Source organism: Nannobrachium achirus (assembly GCF_963921795.1).
Source record: "Nannobrachium achirus genome assembly, chromosome: 22".
In the NCBI taxonomy this organism is placed as follows: domain Eukaryota; kingdom Metazoa; phylum Chordata; class Actinopteri; order Myctophiformes; family Myctophidae; genus Nannobrachium; species Nannobrachium achirus.
Window position 1 is genome coordinate 49,472,760 of NC_137829.1, and position 20,763 is coordinate 49,493,522.

Consider the following 20,763-nt stretch of genomic DNA (forward strand, 5'->3'; position numbering starts at 1 on the left):
GCGTGCGTGCGCGCGTGCGTGCGTGCTAGCATACATTGTTTTGAACATGTTGCTGTACGTCAGTTAGAAACCTCTTATCACCAAATCCTAACTTTTTGTGTTTTTTTTTCTTCCGTAATTCAACGCCCTACTACTTGATCCTACTACTACAGCGTCGCACAAAAGCATCAGAAGTACAGTAGAGCAGACCTACAAGCTTGTAGATCTGCTACTTTGGCTACTTTTGAATTTGAATCCTGAAAAAGTAACAATTATGGACATAACGAGGTTTCCACCACGCCGACAGAGATGATATGCAAGCTGAATAACAAAAGTACCAAAACATCATATAAATATCAGAGAAGATGTATACTGTATCATCACAGGGTGACACACTGGTCAGAATCCTTCCAGGTATAGGATTGCGTTTCATCAGTTTCGTTGGCACTGAATAAATACTCTGTGAAACGGTTCAAATGTGGCATTTCTTTGTCCATCCATCCATCTTCAACCGCTTATCTGGAATCGCGTCGCGGGGGTAACAGTTCCAACTGAGACTTCCAGATTTCCTTATCCTGAGCAACTTCCTCCACTCCCTCAGGGAGTATACCGAGGCGTTCCCAGGCCAGTTTGGAGATATAATCCTTCCATCTGGTCTTAGGTCTGCCACGGGGTCTCCTCCCGGTGGGACGTGCATCGAGGACCTTCCTAGGAAGGCGCTCGGGGGGCATCCGTACTAGATGCCCGAACCACCTAAGCTGACTCCTTTCCAAGTGAAGGAGCAGCGGTTCTACTCCAAGTCTCTCTCGGGTGATTGAAATTCTCACCCTATCTCTAAGGGAGATACCAGCCACCCTTCTGAGAAAACTCATTTCGGGCCGCTTGTACCCGAGACCTTATACTTTGGGTCATGACCCACACTTCATGACTATGGGGCTGTTAAGTCTGACATCATTTTGTAGGCAGAGGAGAACTTTTGGGGCCAACTGCCCCCCAGCGCCCGTGAATCTTTTTACTATTTTTACAATTTACGAATTTTTCTTCTCTTTGTTGTTGAAAGGAAAGTGGTAGAATTATACTTTAGTCGTTATTTTTGTCTCGGATCTGTTGACATAGCGAGGGACAGTTATTGACAATAAATCTGCTTGGAGGTCTGACTACAAAATGATGTCACGGCTTAAAAGCCCCATAGGTGAGAGTGGGGAACGAAGATTGCTCGAAAGACAGAGAGCTTTGCCTTACGGCTCAACTCTTTTTTTCTTCACAACAGTGCGATTTAGCGACTGCAAAACCGCTCCTGCTGCTCCGATTCTCCGGCTGATCTCCTATTCCGTCTTCCCCTTTCTCTCACTTGTGAACAAGACCCCGAGATACTTAAACTCCTTCACCCGGGGTAAATTAACCGATGCCAAATGCTTTAGGTCAATAGATACATAGCACTATTTACAACCTCCTTATTCATCTCGGTGTCACATTGTGGTTGCATGTCAGTGGAAGATTAGATCTTAGTCAAATCAAAGGGCAGAAACCTCAGATCTCCTCCCCTATATTTCAACTTTGTAGATTTTTATCGTAAATGAATACCCTACTTTGTCAAACTAGCTAACTGAAAATGCTTGTGTTCAGGTTTGGGTTTCTTGATTCCAAGTCTTTGTCCGTGGAGTTCTTGGGATTTTGTGACTGTAGATTCAGAAACATCCTTAATCCTCCTTTAAGCTAAAACCAATTGATTGGTTGATTGAAGTATTTATTAGAAGTTTGCATAGGAAAAGGTACAGTTTCATGACAGCACAGTTCATTAGTACAAGGTCAACTAAACGGATAAGCTCAGGAAAGCCGAGGCTTGTTTACAAATTGTTGAAATACTTTGAGTTCAGACCTCCACTGAAATAATGAAGTTAAAATTCTATAGAAAACTGCTTCTTGTGTTCGGCCAGTAGTGGCTCTCAAAGTGAGGTCCAGGGACCCCCAAGAGTCCTTATGGGGGGTCCCCAGCTATATTAGTTTGTGTAACCTACTTCGACTCTATATACATTGGATGTGTTGTGCACTTGTAGGTGCTATTTTATGAAGAAGGAAAAAGAACAACATTAATTTTGAAACATTTTAACAACACAAACCTTGTACGGGGGTCCCTGGCTCAAAGTATTTTCAGATGGGGGGGGGGGGGGGGGGGGTCGATCTGCGGCCAAACACATAATCGTCTCTGTTTACTACTTTTCAGGATTCAAATGAATTTAGGGGTCGTTGTGTGGCATGAAAACGTGACAGAAACACAGGTGTTATTTAGGCCAGTGGTTCTCAACCTTTTCAGGCCGCGACCCCCAAAATAATCATATTTTAACTGGGGACCCCCCCACCCTACGAGCACTAAGAGTTGAGGCATTACTTTTTGTATAACACGGTTGTATTGTGAAAATAGCCGATCTACATGCTCACAACGCCTCGCGTTGCGAGGCGTTGTGAGCATGTTGTGAGCATGTTGATATTGAAGTTGCTTCATTGAGCTGGAGGGAACGTGCATGCAGCCAGGGCTTCATTGAGCTGGAGGGAACGTGCATGCAGCCAGGGCTTCATTGAGCTTGAGGGAACGTGCATGCAGCCAGGAGGGAACGTGCATGCAGCCAGGAGGGAACGTGCATGCAGCCAGGAGGGAACGTGCATGCAGCCAGGAGGGAACGTGCATGCAGCCAGGAGGGAACGTGCATGCAGCCAGGAGGGAACGTGCATGCAGCCAGGAGGGAACGTGCATGCAGCCAGGAGGGAACGTGCATGCAGCCAGGAGGGAACGTGCATGCAGCCAGGAGGGAACGTGCATGCAGCCAGGAGGGAACGTGCATGCAGCCAGGAGGGAACGTGCATGCAGCCAGGAGGGAACGTGCATGCAGCCAGGGCCGTGAATGATAGACACGTCGCTATGAGGAAGTGCAGCCCGTCAGCGTCTCAAGATAAACAACCGCTGTTTACAAAGGGTAAGAAGAGAATGTAGGGGAGTGTGAAAGTGTCTGTATGGCAACGGTTGGGCAACACCTTCTCACACACACACACACTGACTGGCACTGAAGGTGCGGTCCGCTGAGGTGAGAGGAGACGAGAGGAGATAGGCCTACGCATCAGCAGGGCTGATTTTGACAGCAAATTTTGATTTAGCTTTAGTCATAGTCTTTTGAATAGTCATCTGAAATGTTTTGCTTTTAGTCTAGTTTTAGTCGACTAAATATCATAAGATTTTACTCGACTAAATCTACAGTTGACATAGTCCATGGCTACACGGAGCTGGATATTTCATATATCCAGTTTTTTCAGATATCCACATAGAAAAATATCTAGGTCCACACGACAAAGATATAGGTCTAACAAGCACACACACAGTAAAGTCTTCAGAGATATCAGGGTTCCCTTTCTACACAGATCCAGTGAATCGTTTTTTCGTATCGTATTTTTCAATCTCTCGGCTTATTTATCCGGTTTCAAAAATATCTAGCTTTGCGGCCGAAATATACAGCTGCGTGTGGCTGCAAGCCCCAAATGCACAAAAAAATGTCTAGATTCAGAAATATCCAGCTTCATGTAGCCAGGTAGCCGGCACCAGTCGTGATGACCAAGCTCTTGTAGATCCGCTATTAAACCTCCTTATTCGTCTCAGTGTCACATTGTGGTTGTCAGTGGAATGATTAGACGTTAATCAAATCAAAGGGCAGAAACCTCATATCTCCCCTAGTTCAACTTTGTCGATTTTTGTCGTAAATGAATGCCCTACTTTGTCAAACTGAAAATGCTTGTGATCAGTTTTGGGTTTCTTGATTACAAGTCTTTGTCCCTGGAGTTCTTAAGGTTAAAACTGTTGAATTTGTGACTGTAGATTCAGAGAGACATCCTTAATCCTCCTTAAACTGCAGTATATGGTTAATCTTCACCACCAGTAAGATAAAAAATTAACCAATTATTTGATTGATTGATTGATTGATTGATTGAGTATTTATTAGAAGTTTGCGTAGTTTTTGAACATGTTAGGATTTTTGATTTTCACATGTGTGTGTGTGTGTGTGTGTGTGTGTGTGTGTGTGTGTGTGTGTGTGTGTGTGTGTGTGTGTGTGTGTGTGTGTGTTTTGTGACTTATAGGTTTGCTGCTATAGCTATTTGTTTCATAAAGCTTTATACCCTGTATACTACATGTATATAACAACGCAATGTGACATAACTGTTTACACAATGCTGTTATTATATTTTTACACACACTTGCTTTGACAATCTAAACGTATGTTTTCTCATGCCAATAAAGCATTGCATTGCAGGCCTTACAGTATTATGTAAAAACAATATATCTAGAATTAATTCATAAATTATGTTGGTGCGTGGAGGATTATAGGCAAAGATAAACAACTAGTACATCAGCGTATGCCCACACTTGTATGGCATACATAAATCTACCTGGTTGTTTATCTTTGCTTAGGCCCCCGTTGAAGTAATAGATGGGTGTGTTTATGGGGAGATTCTTCAAACGATAAATCAACATTCAGTCTCCATACAAGATGGCTGCTCCTGCAGTGTAAGCCCAATAGGTCTTAAAGTTTTAAGTGAGACCTAAATAACAATTATTTGAAAGGATAATTATGTCATTTGGGTGGCCGTGGTGTGGCAGTATGTGTGAGCGACCTGCAGGGGCGCCATTGTGCACAGCAGCAGAGCCAAGGAGATAGATGAGGAATTAAAAACAATTACTGCTTAGGATGACAAGATACAGTTTCAGTTTCAGTTTATTTTTATTTATAGTACAAAATCACCCCGAGGGGCCTCTGTGCACTTCACAACAGGGCAATACAACACACAATTTCAAGGAAAATAAAAACAGTCAAATGTGAAAACAACAACAAAACATTCAATTTTGAAAACAACAAAAACAGGACAAAAAGATTATATATAGAATATAGCAACACAATGTTAAAAACCATGGGGTAATAGGATATGGTCATGGCAATGTTCATAGATTATGGCAAACCGTAGTGCAGGCAAAAAAGATGAGTTTTTAACTTAGATTTAAAAATGTCTAGGGAGTCAGCATCCCTGACAGCCTGAGGGAGAGCATTCCAGAGGTGGGGGGCACGGTGTGTAAATGCTCTGCCCCCGACGGTTACTTTATTGGGTATAGTTACTGTGAGTTGACCAGCGTCCTGGGACCGTAGTGGTCTTCCTGGGATGTAAGGTTGTATTAGGTCCGACATATAGGATGGGGATTGTCCGTGTAGGGCTTTGAAGGTCAGGAGCAGGACCTTGAAGTCGGCTCTGGCCTGAATTGGTAACCAGTGAAGTGCTATGAGTGTTGGTGTGATGTGATCGTATTTCCTTTTCCGGGTTAGTACTTTGGCTGCAGCGTTTTGGACTAGCCTGAGGCCATTTGTTGCTGTTGATGGTAGTCCAGAGAAAAGTGCGTTACAGTAATCTAATCTAGATGTGATGAATGCGTGGATCAAGGTTTCAGCGTCCGGGAGTGATAATATTGGGCGGATTCTAGCTAAGTTGCGTAGGTGGAAGAAGGCAGATTTTGTGATACTTTTGATGTGGTGTGTAAAGGATAATGATGGGTCGAATATTACTCCAAGGTTTCTAATAGTGGGTTTATGATTTATTGAACAGCCATCCAGATTGAGTGTTATGTTATTGTACAGGTGTGTGTGTTTGACTGGGCCGACCAGCAGCATTTCTGATTTGGCAGAATTGAGGAGCAGGAAGCTGTTGTTCATCCATGTCCTAACTTCATTGAGGCAGTTTTCAAGGTTATGGAGGCTGGATGAGTCGTTTACTGTGATGGGGATGTAGATTTGGGTATCGTCTGCGTAACAGTGATAGTTGATATTGAATTTCCTAAAAATGTCCCCTAGTGGAAGCATATATAAACTGAAAAGTAGTGGGCCAAGAACAGAGCCTTGTGGGACGCCGTAGTTTACATTGGAGTAATCGGATGTGGAATTGTTGAAAAATACACGCTGTGTTCTGTTGGTAAGGTAGGAGCGAAACCAGGCAAGGACGGGACCCTTGATACCAACCAGATATTCTAATCTATGGATGAGGATGGAGTGATCGACCGTATCAAAAGCTGAGCTAAGGTCAAGGAGCAGGAGGAGAGATGTCTTGGAATTAGACAAGTCAGTGGAATTAGACATTTGCCCGGGACCCAAACTAGTGAAAACAGCAGATCTACGCCACGTTGTGAGCTTGTAGATCGGCTATTTTCACTACTTCTTAAACATTTGTGTTCTAATTTATGGAGTTCCTTTCTTTGGTTTCTTCATTACCGAAAAAAAAAAAAAAAACACAGAATTTTGTTTTTAATTCATGAAATAATTTAGCTTTTTTGGGCATGTTTTTTGACAATATTTTGAATAATAATAATTAAAAAATAAATACATGTGGGAAACAAAAAAAAAACAAAGGGACCCTTAAAATGTTTGGGAAATAGTGTTATATTATAACAGTTCTGTAACTCTAACTATACTGATATAAGCTGTCATAAGCCATATACTATATGGATATAGGTTTGAAGGGTGGGTCGTACTTCTGGAAAATTGGATCATCACATTCATAGCACAGCTTCATTGTTTTCACGTTTACAAGTTTAGATGTCACATCATACACTATTAGATTTACAGGGTCCTACTAATTGCACCACAATACCCAAAAGTACACAAAAGAACACAAAAGTACACAAAACTGCCCAAAAGTATACCCCAAAGTACCCAAAAGTACCCAAAAGTATACCCAAAAGTACACAAAACTACCCAAAACTACCCCAAACTACCCAAAAGTACACCCAAAAGTACACAAAAGTACACAAAACTACCCCAAAGTACACAAAACTACCCCAAACTACCCAAAAGTATACCCAAAAGTACACAAAACTACCCCAAAGTACACAAAACTACCCCAAACTACCCAAAAGTACACAAAAGTACACAAAACTACCGCAAACTACACAAAAGTACACAAAAGTAGGCAGGGACCAACACCCAGGGGGTCCCTGGTGGCCGCCCCACCACCGGGGCCCACCACGGACCCACACGGATCCCCACAGACCTCAGCAGCGCTGGAAAAAGCAAATGAAAAAATAAGCGAATCTAGCAGATCTACAAGCTACGTGCTGCTCCACTCCACATGCCGTGGCTTGGATGGGGAGGGGTCCGTGGACCCCCACTCCTCAGGGGGGGTCCCCAGGGGGTCCCTCGCCGCCGACCCTCCACCGGGGCCCCACGGAGCCCCTTGTGGACCCCCACTGCGGTCCCCCGGCAACTAGACCGTCCGGAAGGGTCTCTGGACCCAAAAGTACACAAAACTACCCAAAAGTATACCCAAAAGTACACAAAACTACCCCAAACTACCCAAAAGTATACCCAAAAGTACCCAAAAGTACACAAAACTACCCCAAAGTACACAAAACTACCCCAAACTACCCAAAAGTATACCCAAAAGTACCCAAAAGTACACAAAACTACCCCAAACTACACAAAAGTAGGCAGGGACCAGCACCCAGGGGGTCCCTGTTGGCCGCAAGGCTCGCGGCCGACCTAGGGGCCTCGGCCGAGGCCGAGGGACTCCCTGCGGACCCCCTGGAGCTCCGGGGACCCCCGCGGACCCCCCGGTGCCGTTCCGATTTTCTGCCCAGCTATGTTAACTGCAGGAGGGCCAACATTTTTTGCGGGGAATCCGGGACTTTGACCGGCTGGACCCCTCCAGGGGGGTCCGCAGACCCCCGCAAAATTGACGGCGCCGCCCGGTGGTGCCGCCCGGTACTGCAGCGCACTTAAAACCCCACAGCTCGGGCTAGGAGCGACCGACCGACGCGGGGTCCTCTGGGGGGGTCCCCGGACCCCCCCCAGAGGACCGGGGGCTCCCGGGGGTCCCCGGCCACCCGCCGAAAACCCTGGCCCCGCCGCGCCGCCCGGGGGACCCCTGGGCCCAAACAACGCCGAAAAAAACCCATCTATAGCAGCTCCTCAAGCTCGCGAAACTCTAAAGGCCACAGCTCAACCGCCGTGCGAGCCTCGCGCTCGAGCCCGGTACCCACGTGACCAGGGACCACCAGGGCCGGCCCCAGGCCCCGAAAACCGGGCTGGGAGCGCCTTCTGGCCGGCACTGCTCCAGGGACCACCGGCGCCGCCGCCCGGGGGGCTGCGGCCTTTAGAGTTTCGCGAGCTTGAGGAGCTGCTATAGATGGGTTTTTTTCGGCGTTGTTTGGGCCCAGGGGGTCCCCCGGGTGGCGTGGCGGGCCCAGGGTGCTCGGCGGGTGGCCGGGGACCCCCGGGAGCCCCCGGTCCTCTGGGGGGGGTCCGGGGACCCCGCCAGAGGCGGGGGAACGGCTGCTTTTGGCCGTTTTGGCCAGATTTCTTGGGGCGGCGCGGGGGTCCGTGGGGGTCCCCCGGCTCCGGGGCACCGAGCCGGACGCGTGGGTACCGGTCCCGTGTCGGTCGGTCGCTCCTAGCCCGAGCTGTGGGGTTTTAAGTGCGCTGCAGTACCGGGCGGCGCCACCAGGCGGCGCCGTCAATTTTGCGGGGGTCTGCGGACCCCCTTGGAGGGGTCCAGCCGGTCAAAGTCCCGGATTCCCCGCAAAAAAATGTGGCCCTCCTGCAGTTAACATAGCTGGGCAGAAAATCGGAACGGCACCGGGGGGTCCACGGGGGTCCCCAGAGCTCCAGGGGGTCCGCGGGGAGTCCCTCGGCCGAGGCCCAGGCCCCTAGGTCGGCCGCGAGCCTTGCGGCCAACAGGGACCCCCTGGGTGCTGGTCCCTGCCTACTTTTGTGTAGTTTGGGGTAGTTTTGTGTACTTTTGGGTACTTTTGGGTATACTTTTGGGTAGTTTGGGGTAGTTTTGTGTACTTTGGGGTAGTTTTGTGTACTTTTGGGTACTTTTGGGTATACTTTTGGGTATACTTTTGGGTACTTTTGGGTAGTTTGGGGTAGTTTTGTGTACTTTTGGGTATACTTTTGGGTAGTTTTGTGTACTTTTGGGTCCAGAGACCCTTCCGGACGGTCTAGTTGCCGGGGGACCGCAGTGGGGGTCAACAAGGGGCTCCGTGGGGCCCCGGTGGAGGGTTGGCGGCGAGGGACCCCCTGGGGACCCCCCCTGAGGAGTGGGGGTCCGCGGACCCCTCCCCATCCAAGCCACGGCATGTGGAGTGGAGCAGCACGTAGCTTGTAGATCTGCTAGATTCGCTTATTTTTTCATTCGCTTTTTCCAGCGCTGCTGAGGTCTGTGGAGGTTCGTGGGGGTCCCCGGTGGTGGGGCGGCCACCAGGGACCCCCTGGGTGCTGATCCCTGCCTAATTTTGTGTACTTTTGTGTAGTTTGGGGTAGTTTTGTGTACTTTTGGGTAATTTTGGCTATACTTTTGGGTAGTTTGGGGTAGTTTTGTGTACTTTGGGGTAGTTTTGTGTACTTTTGGGTATACTTTTGGGTACTTTTGGGTAGTTTGGGGTAGTTTTGTGTACTTTTGGGTAGTTTTGTGTACTTTTGGGTATACTTTTGGGTAGTTTTGGGTACTTTGGGGTATACTTTTGGGTAATTTTGTGTACTTTTGGGTAGTTTTGGGTCCAGAGACCCTTCCGGACAGTCTAGTTGCCGGGGGACCGCAGTGGGGGTCCACGAGGGGCTCCGTGGGGCCCCGGTGGAGGGTCGGCGGCGAGGGACCCCCGGGGACCCCCCCTGAGGAGTGGGGGTCCGCGGACCCCTCCCCATCCAAGCCACGGCATGTGGAGTGGAGCAGCACGTAGCTTGTAGATCTGCTAGATTCGCTTATTTTCTCATTTGCTTTTTCCAGCGCTGCTGAGGTCCGTGGGGGTCCGTGGGGGTCCCCGGTGGTGGGGCGGCCACCAGGGACCCCCTGGGTGCTGATCCCTGCCTACTTTTGTGTACTTTTGTGTAGTTTGGGGTAGTGTTGTGTACTTTTGGGTATACTTTTGGGTAGTTTGGGGTAGTTTTGTGTACTTTGGGGTAGTTTTGTGTACTTTTGGGTATACTTTTGGGTAGTTTGGGGTAGTTTTGTGTACTTTTGGGTAGTTTTGTGTACTTTTGGGTATACTTTTGGGTAGTTTTGGGTACTTTGGGGTATACTTTTGGGTAATTTTGTGTAGTTTTGTGTACGTTTGGGTCCAGAGACCCTTCCGGACAGTCTAGTTGCCGGGGGACCGCAGTGGGGGTCCACGAGGGGCTCCGTGGGGCCCCGGTGGAGGGTCGGCAGCGAGGGACCCCCGGGGACCCCCCCTGAGGAGTGGGGGTCCATGGACCCCTCCCCATCCAAGCCACGGCATGTGGAGTGGAGCAGCACGTAGCTTGTAGATCTGCTAGATTCGCTTATTTTTTCATTTGCTTTTTCCAGCGCTGCTGAGGTCTGTGGGGATCCGTGTGGGCCCGTGGTGGGCCCCGGTGGTGGGGCGGCCACCAGGGACCCCCTGGGTGTTGGTCCCTGCCTACTTTTGTGTACTTTTGTGTAGTTTGCGGTAGTTTTTTGTACTTTTGTGTACTTTTGGGTATACTTTTGGGTAGTTTGGGGTAGTTTTGTGTACTTTTGGGTACTTTTGGGTATACTTCTGGGTAGTTTGGGGTAGTTTTGTGTACTTTGGGGTAGTTTTGTGTACTTTTGTGTACTTTTGGGTATACTTTTGGGTACTTTTGGGTAGTTTGGGGTAGTTTTGGGTACTTTTGGGTAGTTTTGTGTGCTTTTGGGTATACTTTTGGGTACTTTTGGGTACTTTGGGGTATACTTTTGGGTAGTTTTGTGTACTTTTGTGTTCTTTTGTGTACTTTTGGGTATTGTGGTGCAATTAGTAGGACCCGATTTACAGTATATTGTATCACACAGATGTGTATTCATATGACTTACAGTATGTAGGTAGGCTAACAACAGTGAATGAGTATGAATATAGTATGAAGATATGATGTGGTGGTGGGGGGGCTTGCGTCTTGCCAAGAAGATATTATAGGCTTATACAGTATGAATACAAATATCAATATGTATGTGCTTGTGTGTGCGTGCTTCCGTGCACCATATGTACAGACAATGGTCTATTGATATGCATACAGGCTCGTTACTTTGTTAAAGATGGGGTGCCATGATTGGTGCCATGATTTACAAGAAACTATTTAGCATATATATATATATATATATATATATATATATATATATATATATATATATATATGCTGTTTATTTAAGAGAACAAATTATTATTCTGGCAAATACATGGACATTGTATTTGAACACATACTGTATGGACAAACCCGCACCTTGACATGAACACATAACCTAGATGTATTGATAAACCAAGTGAATCTAGTGATACTAGTAAGACGCCTCAGGGCGACAAGCACGCCATGTCTTGGCCGTCTGGCCAGTGATGTATATCGGACCAGTTATACCCATATATGGAGATCCATGTACTGTATATGGAGATATGCTGTGAGACCCCGATCATGCACATCTGAACCAGCCACACAGATATGCAGATATGGGCTGTCTTCCTCCATATATGGGCATTCACATATGAAGTCATATATGATGACATCAGGGATCTCCATATTTGGGCATAAAAGAGATTCTGTTACAGTGGTTCCCATGACATCACAACATACAATCCCTTTTATGCCACATAAATGTAATGTTGCCGAAACAAATTCCTATGTGTTTTACACAATGGTAAATAAAGGAATCTGAATCTGAATCTGAAAAATGCCCATACATGGAGATCCCTGTCTGAACCAGCCACCCAGATATGGGCTGTCTTCCTCCATATATGGGCAATCCCATATGAAGTCCTGTTAGATATGGGCTTAATATTGATGACATCAGGGATCTCCATATATGGGCATAAAAGTGATTCTGTGGTTCCCATGACATCACAGTGATGTCAAAGCTTGATGTCAGAGCGGCAAATTAAACACATAGTCCACTGCCTGACACTGTGGTTCCCCTGACACATCACTGTGACATCACAGGTGACATCACAGTGATGTGTCAGGGGAACCACAGTGTCAGGTGGTACTCGTCTGGACGGACACGCGATGACGGTTCTAATAGTAAACTACAATGGAAAAGTAATCAAATCCCTCTTTCTCCTTTTTCTTCTTAACTCATCCAGTGCCTGGAATCTCCACTAGAGGGCGCCCAGGGCCAGATAATCCACCATAGACATACGCTGTATATGCACAAGCCGTGCGCAGCCATGACACGCGTGAACACTTTCCTTTGTGTCATGAACAGGAACAGGATGAAGTTAGCTTGAAGTTAGCTATTGGCTACCACTCATTTTAGAAGCCCAATTTTCGGCGATTTATCCTATCCACCTCATGGATAGGCATAGAACAGAGAAAATGAGCACCAAAGATCCTGGATTGCATTGGAGTGGACGGCAAATATCGGCGGTGCGACGCTTTCGCGGGCCGATGTAAACAAATCGCGGCCGGCGGCCAGCTCGAAAATTTTGCCCGGTGCTTCGGTAAGGCCTCTGGGTGTTTAAATTTTTTTATATAATATCCCGAACTAGTTCGGGATCCGCACCCCGGACGATAAAAAGGCTGAAATAAAGCCGAACTAGTTCGGGATCCGCACAAGAAGAGTTAAAATTGCTAAATATAAATCAAGTACTTTGTATCGGTACAATCGATTATTTGCATTGCAAAACGATTTGATACCATGATTTATTAGTTAGTGTGTTTGCTCCTGGGAAATTGCAATTGTGGTTGCCTTGATGCGATTTGCCATTTGAATTTTCCCCATTCAAGATATGGGGAAATTATTTCACTAATAGATTAATGGCCTTATATGGAGATCTCTGTGTCAGGACTTGTCCCTTTTATGCCCATATATGGAGATCCCTGGTGTCATCATTATTAAGCCCATATCTTGGAATGCCCATATATGGACACACTACTGTATCAGTCTCATGTGGTCTATGATGTCAGACATCCATGTTGTCAGTCATCTCCATATTTGGGAAACATTACATTTTTGCATTTTACCATTCAAGTCAATGCAGAAAGTTCCTTCACTAATAAATTAATGTAAATCAAACTATAAAACGTATCTCTTATAGCAAAATGCAAGCAGACGATTCCCGATGAAGCCGGTCGATTTGACATAATTATGGCCCAAGTGCGTGCCACCAAAACTGTGGGAGGAGTAGCGCGGCAAAATGAAGTTAATCTGGAAAGAAAGAAGTAGGTAGCCTAATGTGACACTAGGCCTATAACACAACATCTTGAGATTTTGATGTCCCGCTGTTTCGAATCCCCAGTACTCCGGTTAGGGTCTTAGGGGTAATGGTTAGGTTTAGGGTGAGGGTTAAGGTTTAGGCTTATTCACCAGGTTAGCATTCACCTGCGTCGGCAGGTTAGCGTTCACCAGCGTCGGCAGGTTAGCCTTCAGCTTCACCCGCGACGTCAGGTTAGCGTTCTCCCGCAAATCGGACTACTGGTCGTGGTCGGCAGGTTATAGCGTTCACCCGCGACAGCAGGTTAGCGTTCACCCGCGATTCGGACTACTGGCTGCTCGAAACAATGGGTTAACATTCACCACGTTAACATTCACCAGGTTAGCATTCACCAGTGTTGGCAGGTTAGCATTCACCAGGTTAGGTTTAGGCATACTGAGGTTATAGGGTTAGGATTAGGGTTAGGTTTAGGCATAGTAGCATCCACCAGCGTCGGCAGGTTAGCATTCACCAGGTTAGTGTTCACCAGCGTTGGCAGGTTAGCATTCACCATGTTAGGTTTAGGCATACTGAGGTTATATAGGGTTATGATTAGGGTTAGGTTTAGGCATGGTAGTAGCATTCACCAGTGTTGGCAGGTTAGCATTCACCAGTGTCGACAGGTTAGCATTCACCAGGTTAACATTCACCAGTGTTGACAGGTTAGCATTCACCAGGTTAACATTCACCAGTGTTGACAGGTTAGCATTCACCAGGTTAGTGTTCACCAGTGCCGACAGGTTAGCATTCACCAGGTTAGTGTTCACCAGGATAGAATTCACCAGTGTCAGCAGGTTAGCATTCACAATGGTTAGCATTCACCAGCGTCTGACTAATGGGACCTCGGAACAATAATGAGACGTCAGACCAATGCCATGGCACCTCTCTCTCTCTCTCTCTCTGTCTCTCTCTCTCTCTCTCTCTCTCTCTCTCTCTCTCTCTCTCTCTCTCTCTCTGTCTCTCTCTCTCTCTCTCTCTCTCTCTCTCTCTCTCTCTCTCTCTCTCTCACAACAGTTCCAGTCCACCTTAACAGCCTCGCCGCCTGCAACATATACGATTTCCTGAAAACGCCCCATGCCAAAAAAAAACTGCTAGGCCTCCAAGCTCCTCCAGTCCGCACTGACTCCACACTGACTCCACTCCACTCCACTCCAGTCCACGGTGCTGTAGCCCATCGTACCTGCGCTGCGCGCTGCGCCGCGCTCTGCTCTGCCTCTCAAATCAGTTCCCAAAAAGGATCACTTTACACATCGGGGGCGAAAGCAAGTGACCCAGAATAACAAGGACTAGTATTGTTTATTCTGGGGCTGGACTGACTTCACTGGACGGCACGGCGGCGCGGTTTTTACACAGACTTTCTGTTTTTCTTCAGAAAAAGGAAAGGAGGGGATAAAAACTAACTAACTATACACTACACTTCAGATCTAAACTTCAACTCGGAGCGAGGAAGGAGGGAGAGAGATAGAAAAAGGAATCGCGCATTTTTATTCCATATTGAACATAAGAGGAGGAAAGAGAAGGGGGAGAAAAGAAGAGAAGGAAGGAAGAAGGACAAAAAAAAAAAAACGTTCCAAAACTTTGCTGCTCCCATAAGAACTTCCACGATCATCCCCGCTTCTTCTGCTCTGGACAGACCGCCCCGCGGTGCACCAAGGTCGGCCCTGAGGAGGAGCGCACAGCCCGCTGTCTTGTCTGTCTGTCCGACCGACCACTGGGAGACTATATAACATTATAAGGCTGTTATTATTATTATTGCCATTATTATTGTTACTGGACACGTCTTTTTATTCCGATTCATAACTAAAGTCTACCCTGGGACCTTAAAAACCAAACCATGTCCTGTTGGATGAACTGAGGAGTTGGATGTTTGTTACACCGGGGTTGTATGATCTCTTCTTGTCATTGAAGCAACAGTCAGCACAGCAGACATTAAAGCTGACATTACAACCATGTTGAGTAACACTGGGATCTATGCAGTTAAGAAGAGGAAGAAGCCCGTCCAGAAACCGTAAGATACACATTGTATAGATCAGAAACACACTTAATAACACAACATTACACGAAACGTTGTTTTTGAACCGCCGCCGATAATATGAAGCTTTTTTTTTTTCATTTCACTTTTCAACTGCATGCACACTAGAAAAGGGAAAGGCGGGTGTTGGGGGGGGGGGGGGGGGGGGGATTAATGATTTGAATAGTTATATGACCTTTAAAAGCAGCTTATTAAAGTGTACTATAAGTATGATTATTTTATAACCATAATAACCCTTTATACTGTATGTAAAAAAATGAGACAGTATACTTTAATAAGTTTTAAGTTTTAGTTTAGTAATATTTTCAGTAGCCTATAACAGAGTAGTAGCCTATACGTTGGCTTATACTGAAATGTATAAAGACAAGTTTAAGTATAATTGGCTTATAGCCTACTTGTAGTAGGCCTATTATAGATATATTAAGTATACTTAGTAGGCTATTTGATTCTAGTATATGGCAAAATGTAATGGTTTACTTTAAAGTGAGTATTGTGTAGCCTATTGTCTGTATTGTTGCATGTAAACATCAAGTCTGTCCTAACAAAGTGACATAGACATATAAAAACCATATCGCCTATCTTCGCCAGGATGGTGACATAGCCTAGAACATAGCATTGTGTGTACATGCGTACACATCCATTGTGTTATAAGTACAGTGTTATTGCAGTGAAGCCAACAGGTCTGTGCCATCTAATGGGCTAAATGAGCCTGCTTTCGTCTTTTGTTTTGAAAGAGGGGTTCCGAATGGACCCTTGCATGAAACTCTGTGAAAGAGGGTACGAAATGGTACCAAATGGACCCTTACATGTCTGTATGTAAACTCTGGTCAAAGAGGGTACGAAATGGTACGAAATGGACCCTTATACATGTCTGTATAATAAGTAGCCTAACTTATACCAAAGTGTACCAAATGGAACCAAAATGACCCTTACGGGTCCATTTGGTTCATTTGTACACTCTCAGAGTTATGGGGGTCCTTGACACAGAGGCGCTGATCTGAGGCTGCAGTGAAAAAAAAAGAAAAAAAAACAGAAGAGAGGAGAAAAAAAGGCATGCCTGTGTCTTTTGTTTTGAAGGGCTGAACTGAACTGTAGCTAGAGAGAGAGAGAGAGAGAGAGAGAGAGAGAAGAGAGAGACCCCCTTCTTTTCTCTGTCTTCTGTGCTAGTTTTTTTCTTTTCTTTTTTTTTTCTCTCCCTCGGGTTACCTTAAGAATTTCTTCTTCGTGTATAGTTTTGGTCTGGCATGGAATAGTACTCTCGCATTAATCACAATCAAGTTGTAGACTCGGCCTGCGCTCTCACGCGATGCTCACAGGAGGGCGGGGGGGAGGCGGGGGCTTGCGGGCCCAAAGTATGTTATTGTAATCTGATACGGCCTCTGCTCATTATGGGAACACTTCTGCTCTCTGAGCCCGGAGAGAGCTCTCTCTCTCTCTCTCTCTCTCTCTCTCTCTCTCTCTCTCTCTCTCTCTCTCTCTCTCTCCCTCTTTCTCTGCCTCTCTCTCTCTCTTGCTCTTTTTCCCTCTCTCTCTCTCTCTGCCTCCCTCTCTCTCTCTCTCTCTCCTCTCTCTCTTTCTCTCTCTGCCTCCCCCCTCCCTCCCTCCCCCTCTCTCCCTCCCTCTATTCCTCTCCCCCTATTCCTCCCTCTCATCCCCCCTCTCTCTCTCTCTGCCTATCTTCACCTCTCTCTGCCTCCTCTCTCTCGCCTCCTCTCCCCCCCTCTCTCCCCCCCTCTCCCAGAGCCCTCAACATTATTCTTTGTCAACGTGCAACCAGATACAGTAGGCTAGCAGGGTTCCAACCAGATACAGTAGGCTACTAGCAGGGTTCCAACCAGATACAGTAGGCTAGCAGGGTTTCAACCAGATACAGTAGGCTAGCAGGGTTCCAACCAGATACAGTAGGCTAGCAGGGTGTCAACCAGATACAGTAGGCTAGTAGGGTTTCAACCAGATACAGTAGGCTAGCAGGGTTCCAACCAGATACAGTAGGCTAGCAGGGTTTCAACCAGATACAGTAGGCTAGTAGGGTTCCAACCAGATACAGTAGGCTAGTAGGGTCCAACCAGATACAGTAGGCTAGCAGGGTTCCAACCAGATACAGTAGGCTAGTAGGGTTCCAACCAGATACAGTAGGCTAGTAGGGTTCCAACCAGATACAGTAGGCTAGTAGGGTTCCAACCAGATACAGTAGGCTAGCAGGGTTTCAACCAGATACAGTAGGCTAGCAGGGTTCCAACCAGATACAGTAGGCTAGCAGGGTTCCAACCAGATACAGTAGGCTAGTAGGGTTCCAACCAGATACAGTAGCTAGTAGGGTTCCAACCAGATACAGTAGGCTAGCAGGGTTCAACCAGATACAGTAGGCTAGCAGGGTTATAACCAGATACGTAGGCTACTAGCAGGGTTATAACCAGATACAGTAGGCTAGCAGGGTTCCAACCAGATACAGTAGGCTACTAGTAGGGTTTCAACCAGATACAGTAGGCTACTAGCAGGGTTATAACCAGATACAGTAGGCTAGCAGGGTTCCAACCAGATACAGTAGGCTAGCAGGGTTTCAACCAGATACAGTAGGCTAGCAGGGTTTTTCAACTTCACTGCTAACAAGTAAAATCATTTTGTAATTCTTTGGAAACTTGTATCAGAAAGAATGCATGCCCCTGTGTGTGTGTGTGTGTGTGTGTGTGTGTGTGTGTGTGTGTGTGTGTGTGTGTGTGTGTGTGTGTGTGTGTGCGTGCGTGTTTGCGTGTGTGCGTGCGTGCGTGCGTGCGAGCGTGCGTGCGTGTGTGTGTGTCTTGGTCAAACTTAAAAATGTAAATACAAAAACAGTTTCCATGTTCTAGTTCAGGGTTCTTCCACAGGGGGGTCCGGGACCCCCAGGGGGTCCTCAGAGTTACTACAGGGGGTCTTCCGAATCTTTGTGTGACAGAAACATTTTTCTCCTTTTTTATATTAACCACTTGAACCCTGTAGTGTCCGTACCCTGAGAACTTTAGCCAAAAATAGCAGATCTGCGAGGAGTTGTGAGCTTGTAGATCGGCTATTTTTGGCAAAGAGCAGACTAAGTACAGAGTGAAAGGTCAAGTTTATTAAGTATTGACGGTTCAAGTGGTTAAATATCTGAAAACACAACATTGACATGAATCCAAAACACACTGACGATTGTGCTGTCAAAAGATGAAACTATATGGAATCTATGAACAGGATGTGGGGGTCCCTGCTTCATATCTCTCAGCGAAGGGGTCCTTGGCCTGAAAACGTTGAAGACCCCTGTTCTAGTTCTAGTGGTTCCCAAACCTTTTAGCTTGAGAACGTACGTTTTCCTGCATGGCACCCAAAGTGAAAATGGCAGATCAAGGCCTATACAAGCGCACAATCTAAATTGCGCCGCGTTGCGAGCTTGTAGATCGGCTATTTTCACGACAAGTACTTGTCCATTATACTACACTGCTACCATGTGTAGGCCTACTTATAGTGTACAGACTACAGAGTAGGCTTTATGGTTAGCTAGACATCCTCTTAGAGTAGAGTAGAGTAGAGTGTTCCTTTCCAGTATAAATCCACCAAAAATAAAAGAAGTGTGTGTTTGTTTGCGTGTGTGTGTCTGTGTGCCCCTGTGTGTGTGTGTGTGTGTGTGTGTGTGTGTGTGTGTGTGTGTGTGTGTGTGTGTGTGTGTGTGTGTGTGTGTGTGTGTGTGTGTGTGTGTGTGTGTGCGCACACGTGCGTGCGTGTGTGTGCCAGTGTTGTTTTTGACAGCAAATATTTGATTTAGTTTTAGTCTTTTGAATAAAATGTAATTTAGTCATCTGAAAAGTTTTAGTTTTAGTCTAGTTTTAGTTGACTAAATATCATCAAGATTTTAGGGCGACTAAATCTACAATTGATTTAGTCGACTAAACTATATTTGAGCAGGCCTTGATGGCATCGTAATGACTGATTTTACACTTGGTTGCGTGCTGAAAATAGCCGATCTACAAGCTCACAACGCGTTGCGCTGCGACGCATTGTGAGCTTGTAGATCGGCTATTTTCAGCATGCAACACTGGAGAGCAACCAAACATAAAATGACTCTCTTCTCCACTATGTGTGTGTGGAGAAGAAACCTCCCTAACGTTTTAGTCTAGTTTTTATTTTGTTGACGAAATTGTCAACAAACATTTTTTGTCATAGTTTTAGTCGACAAAATCAACACTGGTGTGTGTGTGTGTGTGTGTGTGTGTGTGTGTGTGTGTGTGTGTGTGTGTGTGTGTGTGTGTGTGTGTGTGTGTGTGTGTGTGTGTGTGTGTGTTTCGTGCGTGTATGCATGCGCGTGCAGACGTCTCTCTCTCTCTCTCTCTCTCCCTCCCTGTGCTGTGCTGTGCAGTGGGGGCTCTGAGGTTTCCTGGACAGCCATCTGGGCTTGGCTGCACAAAGACACCATTGAGACGGACTGTAAAAAGCACTGTGGTCACTGAATAGTGGCATTCCAGCGCACAGCCAGCCCTGTCCGTCCAGAAGAGTCTGTTTTAGATGGACAGGGCTGACGCACACCCACGCGGGGGCAGTTCTCCCCTTAGAAACATCACCACTTAGAAACACCCCCATTCAGAAAAAGAAACATCCCCACTTAGAAACACCCCCATTCAGAAACACCCCCACTTAGAAACAGAGTCTGAGCATTCACCAGTTTAGCATTCACCAGCGTCGGCAGGATAGCATTTTACCAGGTTAGCATTCACCAGCATCAGCGGCAGGTTAGCATTTCACTAGGCTAGCATTCAGCGTCTAAAGCGTCTAAAGACTTGTTTTGTAACTTTTCATCATTAATCATTCCGTGACAATATTTTTGTTCATTGAAGTTTGGCCTTATAGATGTGTCTGTTTCTGTGTTTTCCCTTATTTTTTAGACTACTCATGTCGTGTGTTACAAAATCATTATATAAACGTCCAAAATAGGACTGTCATTTATAGCTTGCAGCCCTTGGACTTTTGATATTTTGCTGAGTGGCCCCTGAGCCATCTTAAGCTGATTAGCCCTGATTTAGAATAATGGCGAAATAATGTTTCTGAATGGAGATGTGAATGTTTCTGAATGGAGATATGTAACCTAGGTTTAGGTGACACATCTCCATTCAGAACTTTTTGTCATGTGTGTGGGTTACCCTATCTCCATAGACCAGGCGTCTTCAACGTTTTCAGGCCAAGGACCCCTTAGTTGAGAGAGAGATGAAGCAGGGACCCCCACAACCTTTTCATAGATTCCATATACTGTAGTTTGACAGCACAATCATCAGTGTATTTTGATTTCATGTCAAATAGTTTTTTCAAATATATTATCCACTTGAATGGTCAATACTTAATAAACTTGACCTTTCACTCTGTACTTACAGGTAGTCCGCTCTTTTTACCCTATAAACCAAACCTCTTTGCCAAAAATAGCCGATCCACAAGCTGACAACGCCTCGCAGCGCGGAGCGTTGTGAGCTTGTAGATCGGCTATTTTTGGCTAAAGTTCTCAGAATATGGACGCTAGGGT

At 46.2% G+C, this 20,763-nt stretch overlaps 1 protein-coding gene across 1 annotated transcript in view; it reads left to right on the plus strand.

The window, feature by feature from the left end:
• Positions 1–14,368: 14,368 nt before the first annotated feature.
• LOC308307674 (aryl hydrocarbon receptor repressor-like) overlaps positions 14,369–20,763 on the plus strand; it is a gene marked incomplete at its 3' end in the record, with an annotated part of 35,538 nt that continues 29,143 nt past the window's right edge. Inside the window, exon 1 of the mRNA XM_080752940.1 lies at positions 14,369–15,221. Within this exon, the coding sequence (XP_080609066.1) occupies positions 15,163–15,221 (59 nt within the window). The 5' untranslated portion in view covers positions 14,369–15,162. The remainder of the gene's footprint in view (positions 15,222–20,763) is intronic.